The following is a 21,665-nucleotide window of genomic DNA, read 5'->3' as shown; positions in this document are numbered from 1 at the left end:
GTGTTGTGGAGACTGATCACACACATCACTTCACACACATCCCCAAACAGCCTTCAGCTGAAAATGACCTGGGGCCGATCTGTCCCCCTGACCTAGCAGTGAAACCCCCCTGCCAGCCTGTATCAGACCATCGATCCATCTAACTCAGTATCGCACCTGTGGCCATTCCAGCTGGGGTCCTGGCCGCTTAGCCTGGTCCCTGGCCTTCTGCCAAATGGATCAGAACATCGGTCCATCTGCCGCCTTGCCTCCAGCGGCAAAGCCGTGCGCCAGGGAAAGGAGATTGCCCACAATGCCCCTGGCCAGCTGGGCCGTGCTCTGTTGGAGGCGTGGAAACCCTTGTGCAAGCTTTGTGAGGGTGCTGGAGGAGCTGTGAGGTCCTGGCTGTCCTGGCGCCGCAGGTTGGTTCTGTGGGCGCTCATGCCAAGCTTTCCAGCCCACTCCTCTCCCTCCCTCTCCCTGCTAGCCGTCAAGATCAAGAAGCCAATTCAAACCAAGTTCAGAATGCCCATCTTCAACTGGGTGGCTCTGAAACCCACCCAGATCAACGGGACCGTCTTCAACGAGCTCAACGACGAGAAGGTCCTGCAGGTGAGGCTGTCTTGTCCCGGGCGGATAGGCTGGGGGGCGGAGCAGGCTCTGAGCTGTGCTGACCGAGGCATTTCTGCGTGGAGGCTGCCCAAGGGGCCTGTAGGCCGGATTGGCAGCCTGGTGTCGCGAGACTCCGCGTGGGCTCCTGAGCCCGGGAGCACCCAGCCCTGGCACAGCCCAGCCCAGGGAGGTGAGATGGGGCAGCAGCGTGCGGGAAGCAGAGGGAAGAGCCTCCTGCCTGCCAGCCTGCTGGGAAAGTGGCTGGAGGAGGCTCTTCAGCACCCTGGAGAGGGGCTCTAGTGCTGGGACAGTTTCATGGACGTCACCAGTATGAAGCCGGCCCAGCCCTAGAGGAACGGGCTCCCCCTCTCTCCCCTGCACACCCCCCACATTGTGCTGGTGCTCCCCCTCCCTCTCTGCATCTCTGTCCTGCTGCATTCTGCCTCTCCGCTCCCCTCCCCACAGGAACTGGACATGAATGACTTTGAGGAGCAGTTCAAGACGAAGGCTCAGGGCCCCAGCTTAGACATCAGCACCCTGAAGGTGAAGGCTGTTCAAAAGGCCCCTAGCAAGGTGACGCTGATCGAGTCCAACCGAGCCAAGAACCTGGCCATCACGCTCCGCAAGGGCGGCCTCAGCATCGACAGCATCTGCAAGGCCATCGAGACGTGAGTGCCCTGCCCCACCTGCGCAAAGCACAGGCCCGAGCCCAGGCTGGCTGCAGCCGGAGGCAGGAGACAGGGGAGCGAGCAAGGAGCACAGGGCTTGGACACAGCCTGGCTGGAGGGTCTAGAGCAGGGCTGGGCAAACTTTTTGGCTTGAGGGCCACATTGGGTTTCCAAAATCGTATGGAGGGCTGGTTAGGGGAGGCTGTGTTTCCCCAAACAGCCAGGGGTGGCCCGGCCCCCGCCTCCTATCCGACCCCCCTGCTTCTCTTCCCCTGACAGCTCCCCCGGGACTCCTGCCTCATCCAACCCCCTTGTTCCCTGTCTCCTGATGGCCCCCTGGGACTCCTGCCCCATCCAACCCCCTTGTTCCCTGTTAGCCCCCCCGGGACTCCTGCCCCATCCACCACCCCCTGCTCCCTGTCCCTTGACCACCCCTGGGGCCCCCCCCCCGACTGCCTTCTGCCACCCCAACCAACCCCCCTTCTCATTCCTGACTGCCCCCCCGGGACCCCTGCCCCCATCCAACCCTCCTGTTCCCCACCCTCTGACTGCCCTGACCCCTATCCACACCCCCACCCGCTGACCACCACCCCGAACTCCCCTGCCCTCTATCCAACCCCCACAGCTCCCTGCACCCTTACACGCAGCACAGAGCACTGGTCAGGCTGCGGCTCTGCAACTGTGCTGCTCAGCAGCCCAGAGCATTGTGCCCACGGCGCGGCGAGCTGAGGCTGCAGGGGAGGGGGGACAGCAGGGGAGGGGCCAGGGGCTAGCCTCCCAGGCCAGGAGCTCAGGGGCCAGGCAGGAGGGTCCTGCGGGCTGGATGTGGCCCGTGGTTCTGTAGTTTGCCCGCTTCTGGTCTAGATCCAGGGCCTGTGAGAGGAGACGCCCAGGTGATGGCCAGAGGTGGGGTGTGGAACCTCGGGGGAGGGGAGAGGCTTGGAGGGGCCCAAAGCTCAGCTGAGCTGAAGTTGCTGGCCAGACATCCAGGAGCTGATGTCGGGAGGCTGAGCTGAGGTGTAGGGCTGTGGGGAGGGGAGTCTGGGCGTCTCTGGCTAAGGCTGGCATCGGAAGCCTGGCTTGGAGGTGAGGGCCTAGTGAGAAGCAGGGGCCGGGGTGAGGAGCAGGGGATGCCCACAGAGAGGACGGGGGGTTCAGCGAACGGGGCGCTGCAGGGACAGCTGGAGAGGGATGGGAGAATGTGGACGGGATGAGAGCGGAGGGAGGATGGAATCGGAAGCAGGGAGCTGTCGCGAGAGGTTGAGGAGGAAGAGGATGGAGTGGAGCCCTGGCGTTTGGCTGGGAAGAAGCCGTTAGACTTTGGTGAGAGCTGATTTGACGGTGTACAAGGAGCGAGAGATGCCTGGAGCGGGTCTAAGGGCTTGTCGACAGGGGAAACTTCCTATGTAATTGTAGCACTCGTAACTGTGCTGGTGAATTCCCTGCGATAGGATTGGAGAACTGCAAACAGCCTTTGCAGACACTGCGTTCAAGGAGCCTGGAGAGGAGGAGAGGCAGGGGAGTCAAGGATGGGTGGTTTCGTATGGAAGAGACTAAGGCATCCTTGTATTGGGAGGGAAAGGTCCCTGAGGGGAGGGGAGGAGACGGGATGGCGTCACTGGGATGGCAAAGGAAGAGCAGAAGAGAGTCTGTGACAGGAAGAAGGGGAGGGAGGATGGAAGGGGGAGGTCACACTGGATCTTGTCTGTTATCTCTTTGTGAAAGCCAGTAACATTTCTGTGAAGAGGGGGTGGGAGAGCTGAGGCTGGCAACACGTGTCTGCGGTGGGTACGGGATTCAGTGTGGCTGGAAAAGTAAAGCCACGTAGCTCGGGAAATGGTAGAACTGGAGAAGAGAATGAACTTGTAATGGAAGTCAGCATGGTCTGAACTTCCAGAGATGCTCCGCTGCACGAGAGCAGGAAGTGGATTTTGAGGGTGAACCAGGGTTGAAGATTGACAAGGCAGACCATGTGATGGGAGAGGAGCAGAGACATCAAGGGTGAGGGGGGCGGGGGGACACTGAAGCATGGAGAGAATCAGGCACTCTGGTCAATGGAAAAAAAAGGGAAGAGCTGGCAGGGAGGAGAGGGCTGAGAGCAGACTGGGCTGAGTCACAGAAGGGCCAAGTGACAGGGCGTGGGCGAGGATCAGAGGGGAGCTCAGCCCCAGAGAGCTCAGAGCGAGCCTGGCGTGGGGAGGACCACCTGGCGGGAGTGGCTGTTCAGGGGAGTGGCAGAGTGGATCCAGAGCTGCAGGCCGAATGGGGCGGGGAGATGAGCGGCTAAGGCTCTGTTCCCTGCGAGGGACACTGTAGCTGGGTGTGCGATGCTGCACTGGCCTCTTTGCCTCCCTCCCCCAGGTACGACTTGCAGAGCCTGAGCCTGGATTTCCTGGAGCTGCTGCAGCGCTTCCTGCCCACCGAGTATGAGCTGACGCTGATCCGCAAGTACGAGAAGGAGCAGCGGCCGCTCGAGGAGCTGTCGGACGAGGACATCTTCATGATCAAATTCAGCCAAATCCCTCGCCTCGCCGACCGCATGAACATCATGACCTTCCTGGGCAACTTCAGCGACACGGCCCAGCTCCTGATGCCGGTATGGGCCAGAGCGGGCGGCCGCCTGGCCTGCACCCGCAGTGACCCGGGCGGGGGCTCTGCCGGGGGCCGGGGGGTAGTGACATCAGAATGCTCCCTCCTGGGCCTCCTCCGGGACTCGATGAGATCGGCGAGCAGGGGCTTGCGGACGCTGAGAAGCATCGCAGGCCTCCAAAGAAAGGCCCGGTGCGGGGAGGGGTGGGCTGGGGGATCACGGGCATTTATTCTTCAGCAATCTGGCTTCTAATCTGCCCAGTCAGGTCAGGAGACCCAGGGAACAGCCTTGGTGCATCTCAAGCTAGTTCATTAGCTGTCAGAGCTGCCACGTGCACTGGGGGACATCTGCATGGGCAGCTCGCCTCTGGGGCTGGGATAGCAAGGAGGGCAGCCCGCCAGGACGGTGGTGCCTCAGCTGAGCCGTGGTGGGAGAGCCCAGGGCCGGGGCAGCCGAGCCGGGGCAGCCCAGGGCTGGGGTGGCAGGGGCTGCAGGTCAGGACCAAGGGCCAGGGCCTTTGGATGAGCGGGTCCAGAACCCATCCCTGAGTGTCGTTGGCTGTCTGGAAGCGCTGGGACCGGTGTCATGGTGCGTTCCGGGTGGGTGGGGTTCCTTCTTTTGGGCAGGGCTCGGCTGGGGTGGGAGCCCAGCTCTGGGTACTGTGGGGGCTCCCCGGTGGGGATGCCTGGGGAGACTCTTGCATGGGGTGGGGCCAGCAGGGGGGCCTCGTGCTGACAGGGGAGGGGTGATTTGTGCTGAGCAGAAGGCAGTCTCTGCAGGCACTTTGGACTCGGGCTTTGCCTTGCTGGCCCATCTCACCCGCCTCTCCCTCTGTCTGCAGCAACTCAATGCCATCATCGCAGCCTCCATGTCCCTCAAGTCCTCCACCAAGCTCCGCAACATCCTGGAGGTGAGGGATCTGGGGCCCGACCGGGTGCCGGGCAAGGCCAGAGCAGCCCCAGCGGGGCTGAGGGGGTCCCTGTGCCCTGGGCTGGGCCTGCCGGGCTGTGCGGAGGGGCTGGGCTAGGCCGGGCTGGGTCGGAGGGGCTGGGCTAGGCTGCAGGGGAGGGTCCGGGCGGGGCTGGGTGCAGTGTCTTATTTGGGAGAAGACTCCCCCAAGCAGCCCTGCAGCCAGCTGGCTGGTGTCCTGAGCTGCCAGGCTGGGTATCTGTGATTGCCAGTCTCAGTGCCTTTCTGCCCCGTGCCCAGGCCACTTCCCCGCTCCAGGGGGATGCCCCACCTGGCTGGCTGACAGGGATCGGCACCCTGTGCCCTGGCTGCCCATGGGAGCCGCAGCCTGGCAGGGCTGCCTGGCACTGCCCGCTTGGTGATCGTTAGCAGCCATCTCTCTGCAGATCGTCCTGGCCTTCGGGAACTATATGAACAGCAGCAAGCGCGGAGCGGCCTACGGCTTCCGGCTGCAGAGCCTCGACGCGGTAGGTTGTTGGGGAGGAGGGCCCCCCTCAGCCCACAGATTTCTGGGGACAGGAGCCCCAATAGTCCCCAGGCAGCACCTGCTTTGACTGGACAAGGGGGAGGAGGGTCAAGCAGCAGGTTTCACTCTGTGGGTCTCATGCTGGGGGAGTGGGGAGCTGGCACCTGGGGGCTCCTGACTCTGTCAGCCAGGTCTGCCCCCCAGTGAGGAAATCCAGCACTAGATCAGAGGGTCTGCAAAGTCTGCTTTCACTGCCAGGGCATAAACAGTGTCCCCTCACTGTCTCCTCTGATCATGCCAGGGAGGGGTGATGATGGCTGGGTGTGGCCACCGGGGGCACTAGCAGGAGGGGGACAGTGACAGCTGGGAACTGAAGGGAGCAGGAGGTTTGCAGGGGGTGGGCAGTGGCAGCTGGGTGTGGGCCCTGGGAGGTTGGCAGGGGGGCGGGCGGTGGCGACTTGGTGTGGGTGTTGGGGGGTGGCAGGGGGTGTGTGGTATTGGCTGGATGTGGGATCTGGGGGGTTGGCAGGGTGGACAGTGGTGGCTGCATGTGGATGCAGGTGGAGGTTGGCAGGGGGGCAGGCGATGGCGGCTGGGTGTGGGCTCTGGGGGGTTGGCAGGGGGCGGGCGGTGGCGACTGGGTGTGGGTGTTGGGGGTTGGCAGGGGGCAGGCGGTGGCTGGGTGTGGGCTCTGGGGGGTTGGCAGGGGGCGGGCGGGTGGCGACTGGGTGTGGGTGTTGGGGGGTGGCAGGGGGTGTGTGGTATTGAATGGATGTGGGATCTGGGGGGTTGGCAGGGTGGACAGTGGTGGCTGCATGTGGATGCAGGTGGAGGTTGGCAGGGGGGCAGGCGGGTGGCGGCTGGGTGTGGGCTCTGGGGGGTTGGCAGGGGGCGGGCGGTGGCGACTGGGTGTGGGTGTTGGGGGTTGGCAGGGGGCAGGCGGTGGCTGGGTGTGGGCTCTGGGGGGTTGGCAGGGGGCGGGCGGTGGCGACTGGGTGTGGGTGTTGGGGGTTGGCAGGGGGCAGGCGGTGGCTGGGTGTGGGCTCTGGGGGGTTGGCAGGGGGTGGGTGGTGGCGGCTGGGTGTGGATGAGGGTGGGAGTTGGCAGGGGGTGGGCCCTGTGGGGGTGGCACGGGACGGAGCAGTGGCAGGGCAGGAAACAGTTACTCCCTGTAACTGTGGTTCTTCCAGATGCGATCAGCCATATATTTCACTTTGGCACGTGAACGCCCAGTGCACCAGAGCTGGGAATTTTCCCTAGCAGCACCCATAGGGGCAGCGCTTGCACCTCGTGGCCAACCCCATCCCTGGCTGTATGGGGCGGGGCGCCCCGATCCCTTTCTGTTCCTTCGCACCGAACACCCCTGAGATACGGCTCCAGTGCAGAGGGGCCAGAGTGGGGGTCGTAGAAGAGACGTTTGCATCCCAGCTGGACGAACCACAGATACAGGGAGTGACTGTTTCTTCTTCTCCGAGATGCAGCCATGTATTCCACGTGGTGATTCACAAGCAGGACCTGGGAGGCGAGCTCAGCATCTGCCTGCACAGGGATTACAGGGCCACCTTACCAAGGCCTGCATCTGCTCTGGGTGCCACGGTAATGGCCTAATGGGCTGTAAACCACAGAGGGAAGCTATTGACGTAGCTTGCGCTTTTGTCTAATGAGCTCGCACCCCTCGAGGGGTGTAGGGGGACAATGACCTCGAGGGGGTGTAGCCGAAGCCAGAGGTGCTGGAACTGGGGGGGCTGCCACGCCCCTGGGCTTGAGGTGGTTTCCATCACATGCAGGGTTTGCAGTTTGGATCAGTGGCTCTCAGCGCCCCCCACTTTGCACATTGTCCCAGCGCCCCTAGCCAAAGCTGTTTCTTACACCGCTTTGACGCAGGAAGTTATCCACTGTATGGAGCCTGCCTGTCCCTTCGCACGGTCTGCCTATGACACAGAGAGAAGGCAAAGCATGGAAAGGTTTTAGCCCTGTCCAGGTAGAAGGCAAGACGTTGTCTGACATCTAATGTGTGGAGACGCTGCTCCTCCACGAAAGAATGTGGCTTAGGAAAGAACACAGTAAATACACCGCCTAGTTCAGATGAAATTGAGAGACCACCTTAGACGCAAATTTTGGGGCGGCCTCAACATCACTCTAGAGAATTACAAGTAAGGAGGCTCTGCTTTCAAAGCCTGCAGCTCCCAGACTCCACGCAGATGTCATCACAACCAGGAACGCAGGTTTTTGACACAAGAGAGAAAAGGGGGAAGTTGCCAGAGCCTCAAACGGGGGTTGTATCAGCGCTGCCAAGACCAAGTGACGGTCCCACAAGGGAACCGGTTCCAGCACCAGTGAGAGGAAGGATTTCTTTTAAGAGTCTTGCTACCACGATACTGGAAAACACCAATCTTCCATGAACTGGCAGATGAAACACTGAGATTGCCACCGGATGCACCTTCAATGAGCTAACTGTAAGGCCCGAACAAGGGATGGCCTGTGGGATGGTCAGGAGCGCAGGAGAAGCATACAGGAGAGCCGCTTGCCAGCTGAGGTGGAAGGGAGAAGAACGGATGGTTGTCCCATGTGGCAAGCAGGGCGATCATTGGGGTGCCCCAAGCTGTGACAGTGACGCGCAGGACACTGGACTCTCAGGACCACTCGTGACTCAGCGAAAAGTTCCTGCTGAGCTGGTCACGAGACGGTTCTGGACTCTGGGCAAGCAGAACCCAGCGTAGAACTGCCACAGCGTGGCACCCCTTTCCCTGTTCACATAACACATCGCGGCGCTCTTGTCAGCGATCATGCGAGCCACTGAGCCCCGATGCGCTCTAGAGAAGCGTGACAGGCATTGTAGATGGCACACTGATATACAGTGACGCTTCCTGCTCCGACCACGGACCCTAAACACCAGATGTGGTCCCCAGTCCATCAGGAAGGTGATGGTGACCACAGTCCAGATTGGTAAGGGCCGGATGAAGGGAATACCCTGACGTTCCCCTGGACCATCCCCCGGGATCAGCGAGGGAGGCAGACCAACCTGTCCAGGGGCGGGAAGGGTTGGACGGTCAATGGTCCTGAGCCATATTTGAAGAGGGCGAACATGCAGCCCGGCAAATGGACTCACCTGTGGGCATGCGGGCATGTGACCCAAGAGTCTTCGGCACCTCCGAACTGTTGTGGAAGGTTGAAGTGCAGAGCGAGACAAAGGCAGAGAATCATCTGAAAACCATCAGTTGACAAAAACACCCTTAAATCATAGAGTCTATTAGGACCGCAGTGAACTCCATTTTCTGAGTGGGGCCCAATGTTGACTTCCGGGTGTTGGGGTGAGACCCAGACGGTCAAGTCAGCACAGTGTAATGTGCACATGAGAGAGAACTTCTCTGGGCCTGCCCCTTAGTAACCGGTATTCCAGGGGCGGGAAGACACAGATTCCCTTCTTCCTGAGACCAGGAGTTTGGTAAAAACCCGGGGAGGGGCAGAACACAGACCGAAAGGAAAGACTGTACACTGCAAATGGCCATTTGCCACGACAAATCGGAGAAATCTTCTGTGGCTCGGGAGAATCATCACATGGAAATGAGTGTCCTGAAGGTCCGGAGCACTGGGAACCAGAAAGTGCCAGGAATAGAAACCTTGGCCCCAGTGCTCTGGAGGAACCTTCTCCACCACTCCCAAAGCTAGTAGAGAGAGGACCTGCTCAGGAAGCAGCGGTCACTCATCCAGCGGGACAGGGAGCCAGGGTGGAGAGGAGTAGGGGAGAGGCACTGGAGAGCATAGCCCGATCTGACTGTGCTTAGGACCCAGCTGTGGGTGGTAATCAAGCCTGTCCCTGAACGGAGGGGACAGGGAATGAAAGTCAAGACTGGACCCCTGTGCTGGGCGAAGGAGGCTGGGGGAGGGCATCTTGCCTGGCTGACCCCAGAACCCGATGCTGCTGCCTCTGGGACCTGTGCCCCTGTCTGGGGTAGTCCTGCTGTTTCAGGGGGGAAAGATTGCCCAAAGGGGCGTTGTGGGTAGTGACCCGTAGTGGCGCCTTTGCACCGCCGGTGCGCACCCCCAAGGAACCCCTAGAATCCTTGCAGGAGTGCAGAGCTCGGGCCGTTGTGACCGAAGTCGGCGAGGCTGGGGAGTGCCGCCGTGGTAACGTTGCCGGCATGATGTCCAGTGGTGCCGAGGAGGTCCTTGTGCCAAGCCCAGCGCCAGCCTCACTTGCACAGTCTGCGGCAAAGGCACATCGGGGTGCGGTGCTGACAGACCCAGAGGTTCAGCAGGCCATCCGGACAGCAGCTCCCATAGCCCCAGCGAAACCCTGGACTAAGGAAGAGCTCAGGAGGGAAAGGCAGGGGAGATCCGCTGCCGCCTGATCCACTGCTGGCATGGAAACCGTCACCCACAGCGGTACCGGATTCAATAGACGCGCCGGGGCCAGAACCGAAGTCGATGGTATGGGGTCTCGCTCGCCCCTGTGTGGTACCGGGCAGTGACTGGAAGCACCTGCTCCATCCTGTATGCCAGCAGTAGCCGTGCTCTTCTTGGAGGAGGAAGACGAGTGTCCACGAGACCTGGAGTGGTCTCGATTTGTCTTACAAGTCCGGAGAGGCCCCGGTCCCAAAGTATGGGCTGGTACCACTCGCTGAGGCCGAGGGTGCCCTCTGACCCTAGGCCTCGGTGCTGAAACAGGCCTCGTGGCCCGCTGGACACGGTGCTGCTTTAGGCAGAGGTCTCCAGCCACCCGAGTGTGTTTTGTGAACGCGTTACAAATCGAATGCTGCTCTCGGACGGGGGCCTCGCCTAAGCGGAGCAAGCACCCTGTGAGGGCGTTGATGGGGGTCTTCCCCCCCACCCCAACGGACGGTGTTTGAACCCTGGCGAGGGCATCGCCGGGGAACACTTAACCCAGCCAACCGACTGACGCTGGCATGAAAGGCACTAGCTAGCGATGGGCTCCCGGACCAGCCACGTCAGAGGAGGAGGAGTTGTGAGGTTCAGAGCCACCCAGAGCTCTGACTCCAGCCACGGGGGGACGAAAGAACCGAAGGAGGGTCGGGGTGGCAAGGAAGGGAGGGGCTGTGGCCGCGCGGCGTGAGCACCACCTCCTCTGGGTGCTGCCAGGAAAACGCTCTGGCTGGTGCGCGTGCCTATGTGGAATATAGAGCTGCATCTACCCTGAGAAGAAGTGGCTGGGGACTGGGAGGGGAGGGAGATGGCAGGGGGAGGAGGGTGCTGGGGGGGAATGGCAGGGGGAGGACAGTGGTGGCTGGATAGGGGTGCTGGGGGGATGGCGGTGGCTAGGTATGGGTGTTGGGAGGTGGCGGGGGCAGACAGTGGCAGCTGGTTAGGTGTGCTGGGGGGAATGGCAGGGGGAGGGCAGTGGTGGCTGGGTATGGGCACTGGGGGGGAATAGCAGGGGGGACGATGGTGACCGCTGGGTATGGGTGCTGGTGGGGCGGTGGCTGGGTATGGGGCAGGGGGCAGAGGCTGGGTATGGGCACATGGGGGCAGCAGGGGGCGGAAGTTGGCGGCTGGGTATGGGGCAGGGGGCGGAGGCTGGTGGCTGGGTATGGGGCAGGGGGCGGAGGCTGGCGGCTGGGTGCAGGTTCTGGGGGTGGACACCTGGGCATGGCCCCAACCTGACTCTGCCGTCCCCCAGCTGCTGGAGATGAAGTCGACGGACCGGAAGCAGACTCTGCTGCATTACATTGTGCGGGTGATCATGGAGAAGTACCCGGAGCTGACGGGCTTCCACACCGAGCTGCACTTCCTGGACAAGGCGGGCTCAGGTAGCAAATGTCACGGAGTGTGGGGGAGTTCAGGCCCTGCACCCCTCTTCCTGGGATTCATAGAATCATAGAATATCAGGGTTGGAAGGGATCTCAGGAGGTCATCTAGTCCAACCCCCTGCTCAAAGCAGGACCAATCTCCAATTAAATCATCCCAGCCAGGGCTCCTAGTGAAAAAGTTTTTCCTAATATCCAACCTAAACCTCCCCCACTGCAACTTGAGACCATTACTCCTTGTCCTGTCCTCTTCTACCACTGTGAATAGTCTAGAACCATCCTCTCTGGAACCACCTCTCAGGTAGTTGAAAGCAGCTATCAAATCCCCCCTCATTCTTCTCTTCTGCAGGCTAAACAATCCCAGTTCCCTCAGCCTCTCCTCATAAGTCATGTGTTCCAGACCCCTAATCATTTTTGTTGCCCTCCGCTGGACTCTCTCCAATTTATCCACATCCTTCTTGTAGTGTGGGGCCCAAAACTGGACACAGTACTCCAGATGAGGCCTCACCAGTGTCGAATAGAGGGGGACGATCACGTCCCTCGATCTGCTCACTATGCCCCTACTTATACATCCCAAAATGCCATTGGCCTTCTTGGCAACAAGGGCACACTGCTGACTCATATCCAGCTTCTCGTCCACTGTTACCCCTAGGTCCTTTTCCACAGAATTGCTGCCGAGCCATTCGGTCCCTAGTCTGTAGCTGTGCACTGAGACTCTCAGCCAGCCAGTAAAACAGAAGGTTTATTGGACAATAGGAACACAGTCCAAAACAGAGCTTGTGGGCACACCCAGGACCCCTCAGTCCAGTCCTTCTGGGGGAGCAGGGAGCTTAGACCCCAGCCCTGGGGTTCCCTGTGTTCCTCCACCCAGCCCCAAACTGAAAACTAACCCCCCCCCAGCAGGTTCCCCTCTGCAGCCTGTCTTCACATTCCTGGGCAGAGGTGTTACCTCCCCCCCCCCCACTCAGGTGACAGGCTCTCAGGTCTCCCACCCCCAGGGCACATTCCCAGGTCAACACTCCCCCCTCCCTGCTGCGTCACGTCATCACAGCGAGCATGGCTGGAGCTCAGGGTGCCCGCAGGCAGGGCCAGGCCCGAGCCCTGGGGCGTGGAGCTGGAGGGCGCAGTCCCGGCAGGGCTGTGTGAAGCCTGTCAGAGGAGCCGGGCCAGGAGCACAGGACGGCCCGGCTCTGCAGCCCTGCCACTCCCCACTGACGCTGCGTTCTCCTCTGCCTGCCCAGTGTCCCTGGACAGCGTGTTGCAGGACATGAGGGCCCTGCAGCGGGGCATGGAGCTGACCCGCAAGGAGTTCATGCGGCAGGACGACAGCCAGGTGCTCAAGGACTTCCTCAAGGCCAACACTGAGGTGATGGAGAAGCTGCAGACTGACAGCAAAACTGCCCAGGTAGGTGGGTCGCCCCAGACTGGGGGGGCTGAGCCGAGACAGCCTAGGGGGGCGGGTCACCCCAGACCAGGGTGGGGCTGATGCTCTGGAGTGGGGGCTGTGCCAAGACTGCCCAGGTAGGTGGGTCACCCCAGACTGGGGGGGCTGAGCCGAGACTGCCTAAGGGGGTGGGTCACCCCAGGCCAGGGGTGGGGCTGATGCTCTGGCGAGGAGGCTGGACTGAGACGGCCTAGGGGGGTGCGCAGCGGGCTGATGCTCTGGTGCGGGGGCTGAGCTGGGGGTGCTCTTGGCCTGGAAGGGGACCTGGTTGGAAGGCCGGTGCCTGCTGGTGGTGCAGGGGGAGGGCCCAGGTGGGGTTGCTGGGGGGCTCTGCCTCTGGAGCAGGCTTCCAATGGCAGCGCTGTTGGGAAGGGGAGCCGTGCGGGGAGCGAACGTGCTGCCGGCCCTGCGTAATGCCATCCACCGCAGCGGGGCGCCCCCAGGCAGAGCAAGGCTCCTCGGCCCCAGCCAGCTGACGCCAGCCTAGGAGCGGGGTCTCCAGGACCCCGGCAGGGAATCTACCTGGGGGTGGCTGCGTTAACGGGTCCCCCCTGCCGGCAGGAGGCCTATGAGTCAGCTGTGGAGTACTTCGGGGAGAACCCCAAGACCAGCCCCCCCACCATGTTCTTCCCTATATTCGTGCGCTTCGTCAAGGCCTATAAGGTAAAGGGGCCCCAGGAGCTGGGGGGAGAGGCCACGCTGCCCTGCGGCCTGTGGGGTGACGCTCTGGTCGTGCCATGGCAAGAGAATGGCAGCAGCCCTCAGAATCTGCCTTGGCTGGGACTGGCCTACGCCAGCAAGGACCCTGTGGGGCCCCCTGGCCCCGGGCGTATTGGCTGGGCAGACTGGATCTGGGATCCATGAGGGATGGGCACAGAGCTCCGTGGCACTTAGGGCCAATTCCAGCCAGGCTTTGCAAGCTCATCTGCTGCGATCCCTCGCAGCCAGGGGGCGGGGTGGGTCTGCTTCCCGGGCGGTGGATGTAGAGCCCCAGCCTGTGTAACCAGAGCCCGCACCGTTCTCCTCCCAAGAAAGTGGAGCAGGACATCGAGCTGTGGAGGAAAGAGGAAGCAGCTGCCAAAGAAGTGGAGTCCAATTCCCCCAGGAAGCCGGAGCCAAAGGTACGAGCCAAGCTGTAGCCCCCAGAGCTGGGCCCCGCTTCATCCCACAGCCGTGACACCAAGCGCCTGTCCCATGTGCTCATTCAGGAGCCTTTCCCAAGAGGTGGCGTGTCGGAGCCAGATTCTTGCCAGCTCCGACATTCTGCCTCCCTCAAACCTCCCCTGGCCGTTGGAGTCTTCTTCACTTCCCCATAACCCAGAGTGTAGCATTGCTGTTTGCTGGTACACAGCTGCCATGCTCTACCCCAGAGGCGGCTGCAGTTCTGTGGAGGGTGAAGTGTTTCTTGTATCTGGTTTATAAAGCACTTTGGGGTCTCCTCCTACCGAAGAAGGAGACACTGTGTGTGAGGGGCCAGATGGCTGAGGGCACTAACTTCTCTCCTTTCCACGGTTGCTACCACAGTCTCCTGTCCACAAGGCCAAGCGCCAGCAGATGGACATGATTGCTGAGCTGAAGAAGAAGCAGATGGTGAAGGAGCCCCTCATTTATGAGGGAGGAGATGGTGCCATTGAGGACATCATTTCGGGTAAGGGGGCACAGACCCAGAGACCAGCATGAACTTCCTGAACGCTCAGGCTGACGCCCATGGGAACTAACGCACCATATGTTAGCCAGGGGGCCAAAGCCAGGGCAGCTGGTGCAGAGCGGGGTCCTGGCCAGGTGGCACCAGAAAGAGCCCATTGCTCTGTGATGAGTTTTCTTTGGGCTCTGCGTGTCACATGACCACTAACCCTTGCTCCCTTTCCCATGGCTTGCCATGTGGTACACATCATTGCTGCCAATCACAGGGCTATGCTCTGGCCTTGCTTCCCAAGGCACCATCGCCTGCCATCCCCTGGCCTGGCTGGCAGCTCTCCCGTCCCCTGGGGCTCAGGGAGGGGTGGGCCAGTGGGCTGCGTAGCCCAGAGGAGTGTGTTCAATAGGTGGAGCAGGGAGCTCCCGGGGTCTGTTCTCAGCTCTGGCACTGTCGTGCTTGGGGCGAGCTGCATCTCTCCGGGGTTTGGTGTCCCCAGCCGTGCAGTGGGTTGGTGCTGTGAGCTGGTAGGGCATTAGTGTGTGCAAAGAGCTGCCAGGGCCGGGACAGAGCATCTCTGCCTGGCAGCTGCAGCTCAGCCTGGGGGCTCCCTGCTGCCTTTCCGTAATGCCCCTGGATCTCTAGCCCTCCAAATCTCCCTGGGCTGTGCCAACAGTCGAGCCATCCCCTGGCCTCGGGCTGAACTGACCTCCCCAGCAGCTGAGAGGGGGCAGGCTCAAGGCATCCACCCCGCAGGGGCTCGACATTCCTCTAGAGCGTCGTTGCAGCTCCAAGCAGCACTCCTGGCCGCTGTGCAGGGCTGAGCTCTCCCCGTGCACCTCGGTCTGTCTCTCATACATCCTTGGCCTCACCTCCTTCTGCGGCTCTCTCCTGCTCTCTCTCTCCCCCCCTTCTGCTGCCTCTCGGCGGATCGCTCTGCTCAGCTCTGAAGACGGTTCCTTTCACAGCCCGGACAGGCAAGCGCTCGTCCCGGCTCTTTTGCGAGGCCAGCTTCAATGAGGAGAGTCCCCTGTAGCTCTAGGTAACCCCTGCCTGGGGAGCCGGGTTCTGGAGGGGAGCCCAGGCCTGGGCTACCGACTGCGCTGGAGGAGCTGGGCTGGGGGAGCAGATTCCTGTGCATGCACCTGCCGGGAATCCCACCTCTTCCCTCTGAGCTGGGTGCGCGTCCGGCGGGAGGGTGCTTTTCGGCTGCCTCCGTCCCCTGCGCAGCGCGGCAGCCAGGGAGGCGGTAGGCCGGGGGCTCACGTACGTCTGCTTTGGGCCGTGATCTTGTTTGCGCTCACGCTCAGGAGGGTTGGGCCCGGTCCATGTGGGGGTGGCAGAGGCCTAGACAAACGGCAGGTGGCTCAGCAATTGGTGCAGGAGGCGGCGGGCCTCCCTTGGTGCCAGCACAGAACGGGGAGGCCCGGCGAGGCGCTGGCCCGCTCCTGCTGGCCTGTCTGGCGAGCGTTGCAACATGAAGCCGTGTCCCTGGCTCCTGGCGTTCCACTTCCCTTCAGCGCCGGTTGGATGGGAAAGGCCCCTCCCACCCCACCCCGCAGCCAGCACAGGGTGGCACGTGGCATCTGCGGGGGGTGAAGGGCACCAGTGAGGGGAGTTGCTCTCATCGCCTCAGGGCAGGTGCAAAGGGCTGCTTGGTTTCCCCCTTGCTGGTCAGGCTCCAACCAGGCTCCGTTTTCTCTGGGCACAGGTCTGCGGAACCAGCCGTACAGACGCGGCGACACCGGCCGGTGCAGCGGCAAGAAACGACCCATGGGCCAGACCCTCCAGGTGACCCCTGACATCTCGCTGTGACCGCCCCGCCTACAGTGATGCCCTGACTGGAGGAGGCCAGCCTGCAGCACCACCCCGCCCCGCCCCGCCCGGGGAGAGGAGGTGGATGTGACCCACAGGGACTGGGCCACCATGGACCAAGGCCTGAACCAAGGACTCTCACCGATGGGAGAATCCCTGCTCGCAGCTTCAAGCCGCTTAACTGCTCCGAGTGCCAGCTGGTGCCATGCACACCCTTCCCCCCAAACCAGCCCTGCACATCTGGCACAGGGCTCTCCCCCGCTGGCCATGTCCCTGCTGCCTGGGCAGCAAAGCCAGTGGCCAAGTCATTGGCTCGGGGGGGAGGGGGAATGTTATGTGTGTGGCAGCTGCTTGAGCTCCACATGAGAGACCAGAGGGGGGTTAGGGCCCCAGTAGCGATTCCCATCCCTCTTCTCCCTCACGCAACACCACATGCTGGGCTGGACCACAGCCACTGACGGGGGCCCCCCAGTGCACCAAGAGTGAGGTCTGCCCGCAGTCTGTTCTAGCCCTGCCTTCCTGCCTGCCAATGTCTGGCAGATGCTGTCTGGCTTGGGATTGCAGTCCATGGGCTGCATCTTGTACTGTGATTGCCCCTCCCCTGCCCTGACTGGCCTTCTCGTGCTGCTTTAGGGCTGACCCTGACCCCAGCCTCCCGCTCGGCCTTGGCACTGCCTTGCCCTGTTCTCTGTTGTAGTGAGAACAGAGCGCCCAGGCTCTCGCCTCCCTGGCCCCGGCCTGGCTGCAAGGGGGACCTACAGAGCAGTGCTAGGCTGAGAGGGGCTGTTGCACCAACCCTCTTGGCTGGCAGGTGGGAATAGGGTGACCAGCCATCCTGAGCTGAGGGGCTTTGTCTTACATCGGCACCTATACTCCCTCCTGGCCCCTGGAAAAAGTGTCCCGAGTAGTCACACCCTTCTCTGGTCACCTAACGTGGGAACGGTATTTTAGGGTGGCTTTTAAATGTCTTCCTTGACTTTCTTGTTATGCTGCACTGCGTGGGGGAGGGAGGGGATGCCGCTGTTCCTCCCTGGGCTCAGGATGGGAGCAGCCCCTCTCTCATCCCCAGGGAGGCTCCAAACAATGACAATCAACAGGGGTAAAGCAGCACTATTCCTCATGTCACCACAAGGTGTCACCCTTTCCCCATGCCATCTGCACCCCCCCCCGCCCCCGGGCTGGGCTGGGGCCACAGCTCAGACCTAGTGCCCCCTAAGCCCTGGGCAGGGCTGGAGCCTCTAATTGTACAGCTAAGCCTTTCACAGGCAGATGAGTGACAATCAGAACAACTGGCTCTGGGCTGCAAGGCTGGCCGGGATGTCTGTCGAAGCCCTAAGCACACACCAGGCTGCACGGGTGCCCCCATTGCCAGGGGGCTGCAGTAATGCAGCTGTGCCCTCCTGGCTGCAGAGCAGGGATGTGGCTCTGGCCAGCTGCAGCAACCACAGGCGCAGCGTGTGTCAACGCTCCCAGCTGCATGGCTGTGGGCTGCAGCTGCCCATCCCCTCCCCTTTAGCCCCCGGACTCATGCCTCAGCCCCAGGCGCTGGTGGAATGATGCAGCCCCCCTGCTTGCCGGAGTAGAGGAGCCCACTGAGATCGAGCCCTGAGTTCCACGGTGCTCGCCCCCCTTCTCTCGGCCTGACTCAGGGCGTGCAGCTGCCATGGATCCTCTTGCTAGGCCAGGCTTTTCGAGCAGGACTAGCCATGTTTGCAAGCCAGAGCTGTGATTGCTTCCTGCTGTAATTAAGAGGCAAAATGCCAGCTGCTTGGTCTCACTCCCAGACGCTCATCACAATGCAGGCGGGGTGGGGGGTGGGGAAATGAATGTGTAACTTATACGATGCCTTTAAGAAACAGGAACTGCTCCTTTGTATACATTATTTTTATATCCTGGCTGTGAGGCCTGGTTTAATCTGGTAATAAACCCACTACGGCTACAGTTCCCGGCTGCTCCCGTGAGGCCTCCTCAGCCAGCATGTGAAACGTCGCTGCCTTCCCTTGGTGCAGGCAGGGCTGGGGTCGTGAGGTTGGTCCCCTGGGGTGGGGGTGGGGGGGCAGAGAGAGGCAATAGCATCTAGTCAGTGGACCAACTGGTTGGGGGGTGGGGGGGGGAGATGCAGTTGAGCTTACAGCCAAGAGCTCTGTGTACACTCACACATCTCGTCACCCCCCGCAGCTGGTCCAGCAGAGATGATCCTGCCTCACCCACCTTGTCTCTCCAGGGAGTGAAACAGCAGCAGGGAGAAGATACACTCCAGAGCATGGAGAAGATACACTCCAGAGCATGGAGATTAAGGCAAAGGTCTGGGGTAGCTCAGGGAGAGCATCACTCACTCAGAGCTGAGAGCATTCCTTGGCCTCTGCTGAGCATTACCTGGGGGACACGAGTCCTGCAGTTACCACTGGGAGCTGAGGCCTTCATGCTGGAGGGGAGCTGCTGGCATGTTGGGAGCAGTTCATCCTCCTCAGCTGCTCTAGGGGCTTAGAGGGTGCTGGGCACCACATCTCCACGGAGCATTCTTGCCCCAAACAACCAAAAGCAAGGAGGGGAGACATGACATGCCTCAGGTCACCAGCCGAGCCAGCATTCAATGCCAGGGCTCCTGCCAGTCCAGTGCGCTGCTGGCCCAATCTATTTGTAAGTGTCCCAAACAATAGGGCCCTCACCCCGAGGGCAGCTCCTCTCCTAATCCTTAGTGCATTGGTTCTCTTCTCTTCAATTCAGCCACGTTATAGGCCAGTGCCAATTTCACATCTTCGGTGTGATTATAACCTTCCACTGCTGTGCAGTTATGCTCCTACCCCTGCTGTTCTATATTACAAACACTGCAGCCATGCAGATGCCAACAGCAGAACCCAGAGTACCAGATACGCACCATTGGGTTTGCTCCCATCAAAGTTCTGTATGTCCTGAAACTGGTCACTTAGCTCATGCAGCTTGACACTTGGAATTCTGCAAATGCTGGGTGTGACGGGTTGGATCACAGAAACCCCCTGGGAGCTGCCACCTGAGGACTCCAGCACCCTGCCTGGTTTGAGCCAGAGCTGCTAGCCTGCTGCAAACCCAGACCCAGGTCTGAACCACGTCCCCTAACAGCTGCAGGTTTAACTGAAAGCAGCTTACAGAAGTGTTCCTGCCTTTAACACTCAGATGCCCAACTCCCAATGAGGTCCAAACCCTAAATAAATCTGTTTTACCCAGTTTATACAGGGTAAACTCATAAATTGTTCACCCTCTATAAAACTGATAAGAGAGATATGCACAGCTGTTTGCCCCCCCCCCCAAGTATTAATACATACTCTGGGTTAATTAGTAAGTAAAAAGTGATTTTATCAAATACAGAAAGTAGGATTTAAGTGAATTACCAAGCAAAATAAAATAAAACCCGCAAGTCTATGTCTAATAAAACTGAATACAGACAAAAACGTCACCAGTTCCAGTAAGTTTCCTTTTACAGACTAATATCCTTCTAGTCCAGGTCCAGCAATCACTCGCACCCCCTGTGGTTATTGTCCTTTGTTCCAGTTTCTTTCTTGGGGGTGAAGAGGCTCTCTCTTTAGCCAGCTGAAGACAAAATGGAGGGGTCTCCCACGGGCTTAAATAGACTCTCTCTTGTGGGTGGAGACCCCCTCCTCTCTCCTATGCAAAATCCAGCTCCTAGATGGAGTTCTGGAGTCACCTGAGCAAGTCACATCTCCATGCATGACTCAGTTTTTAGGTGTCAGAGTAGCAGCCGTGTTAGTCTGTATCCACAAAAAGAACAGGAGTACTTGTGGCACCTTAGAGACTAACAAATTTATTTGAGCATAAGTTTTCGTGAGCTACAAAGCTTATGCTCAAATAAATTTGTTAGTCTCTAAGTTGTGTGACAGGGTCAGGCCAGATGGCTATAGGAGAGTAATAGAATGCAGATATATTAGCCCCAGGCTAAGTAGGTCCCTTTTCCCTGGGTAAGGTAACAGGGAAGGTTCCAGAACAATCAGGAACCTTCTGGAGACAATTAAGACAGGCTGATTAGAACACCTGCAGCCAATCAAGAAGCTGCTAGAATCAATTAAGGCAGGCTAATCAGCGCACCTGGGCTTTAAAAAGGAGCTCACTTCAGTTTGTGGTGTGAGGAGCTGGGAGCAAGAGGCACTAGGAGCTGAGAGTGAGAACGTGGAGTGTTGGAGGACTGAGGAGTACAAGCATTATCAGACACCAGGAGGAAGGTCCTGTGGTGAGGATAAGGAAGGGGTTGGGAGGAGGCCATGGGGAAGTCGCCCAGGGAATTGTAGCTGTCACACAGCTGTTCCAGGAGGCACTCTAGACAGCTGCATTCCACAGGGCCCTGGGCTGGAACCCAGAGTAGAGGGCGGGCCCGGGTTCCCCCCAAATCCTCCCAACTCCTGGTCAGACACAGGAGGAGTCGACCTGGACTGGGGGTTCAGAAAAACGGCCAAACTGAGGGCTGCCGCGAAGCTCCAAGGCGAGCAAATCCGCCAGTAAGCGCAAGACTCACCAAGGTAGAGCAGGAACTTTGTCACAACTGGTGTCGGAAGTGGGATCTGGCGTCCACAGCGCGGCGAAAGAAGGAGGGTGTTTGGAAGGGGAAAAAAAAAAAAAAAGGAAGAGGATCTATTTTTATTTTTTCTCACCATGATGGAGGAGGGAGTGCGGAAACTGATACAAGCCACGGCTGCCCAGCAGGAGGCTACCCGTGTCCAGCAGCCGCCCAACAGGAGGCAGAGCGGCTGCAGCAAGAGACTAATCGCCTGCTGACGGACCAGGCTGCTCAAACCGGGCTATGTTGCGGGAACTGGTAAACCAGGGAAAGGCCCTGACAGAGCTGAACCGTGGCCATGAGGGGACGCAGATCATGCGGACCAGCAATTGGCCACAGACAATGACACAGGAGGATGATGTAGATGCATACCTCCTGGCCTTTGAGAGGACAGCCCCGCGGGAGGCTTGGCCCCAAGAACAGTGGTCTGGCATCCTTGCTCCATTCCTGTGTGGAGAGGCCCAGAAGGCCTACTATGATTTGCCTGAAGAGGCTGTGGCAGACTACCCCCAGCTGAAAGCAGAGATCCTGGCCAGATCTGGGGTAATGACCGCAGTGAGGGCCCAGCGATATCATGAGTGGAGGTACCAGGAAAACAAAACCCCGCATCCCAATTATATGACCTCGTCCATCTCGCATGAAAGTGGTTATGAACTGAGTCCCGGAGTCCGGAAGAGATACTAGACGTTCTGGTCATCGACCGGTACATGAGAGGACTACCGCCAGGCCTTCGCGCCTGGGTAAGCCAGAACGAACCCTCCCCCTACGACGAGGTTGTTGCACTGGTAGAAGGGTGAAGGACGGCGAGGGAGCTGACCTGACCCGTTAAGGAAGAAGCACCCCGGGTTAAACTAGCAGCAACAAGCCCTAGCGCTCGGGTGCCTGGGCCACCAGGAGAGCCCAGGGGGAAAAAGAGAGGGGCTGAAGGCCACCAGAAGCCACAAAGAGTCGGAGCACTGAGGGGGAAGAGGCTCGTGATGTTAGACTACCCAAACCAAGAGACCGGGGAACGCCTAGGGCTCCATACAGACGTTACGCCTGCCGGGAGTGGGGACACATAGCTGCACAGTGTCCCAATGCCGAGGAGCCTATGCAGTGTAACCTGGGGGACTGGGCAGACCCATGCTCCCTAATCCACCTTGTGGGGGTCTCACTAACCCCACATATGTACACTA

The 21,665-nt window shown here is 60.2% G+C and overlaps 1 protein-coding gene across 1 annotated transcript in view; it reads left to right on the top strand.

Annotated features, from left to right (window-relative positions):
• The window catches only part of FMNL1 (formin like 1), a 69,086-nt gene extending 51,133 nt beyond the window's left edge, over positions 1-17,953 (top strand). Inside the window, exons 16-26 of the mRNA XM_077806455.1 lie at positions 467-591; positions 1,057-1,259; positions 3,621-3,855; positions 4,691-4,759; positions 5,205-5,285; positions 10,923-11,052; positions 12,291-12,454; positions 13,055-13,156; positions 13,525-13,614; positions 14,018-14,141; positions 15,841-17,953. Coding sequence (XP_077662581.1) covers positions 467-591; positions 1,057-1,259; positions 3,621-3,855; positions 4,691-4,759; positions 5,205-5,285; positions 10,923-11,052; positions 12,291-12,454; positions 13,055-13,156; positions 13,525-13,614; positions 14,018-14,141; positions 15,841-15,944 — 1,427 coding nt within the window. The 3' untranslated portion in view covers positions 15,945-17,953. The remainder of the gene's footprint in view (positions 1-466; positions 592-1,056; positions 1,260-3,620; positions 3,856-4,690; positions 4,760-5,204; positions 5,286-10,922; positions 11,053-12,290; positions 12,455-13,054; positions 13,157-13,524; positions 13,615-14,017; positions 14,142-15,840) is intronic.
• The last annotated feature ends 3,712 nt before the right edge of the window (positions 17,954-21,665 follow it).

Source organism: Eretmochelys imbricata, chromosome 27 (genome assembly GCF_965152235.1).
Source record: "Eretmochelys imbricata isolate rEreImb1 chromosome 27, rEreImb1.hap1, whole genome shotgun sequence".
Taxonomy (NCBI): domain Eukaryota; kingdom Metazoa; phylum Chordata; order Testudines; family Cheloniidae; genus Eretmochelys; species Eretmochelys imbricata.
This window is presented reverse-complemented; position numbering and strand designations above follow the sequence as displayed.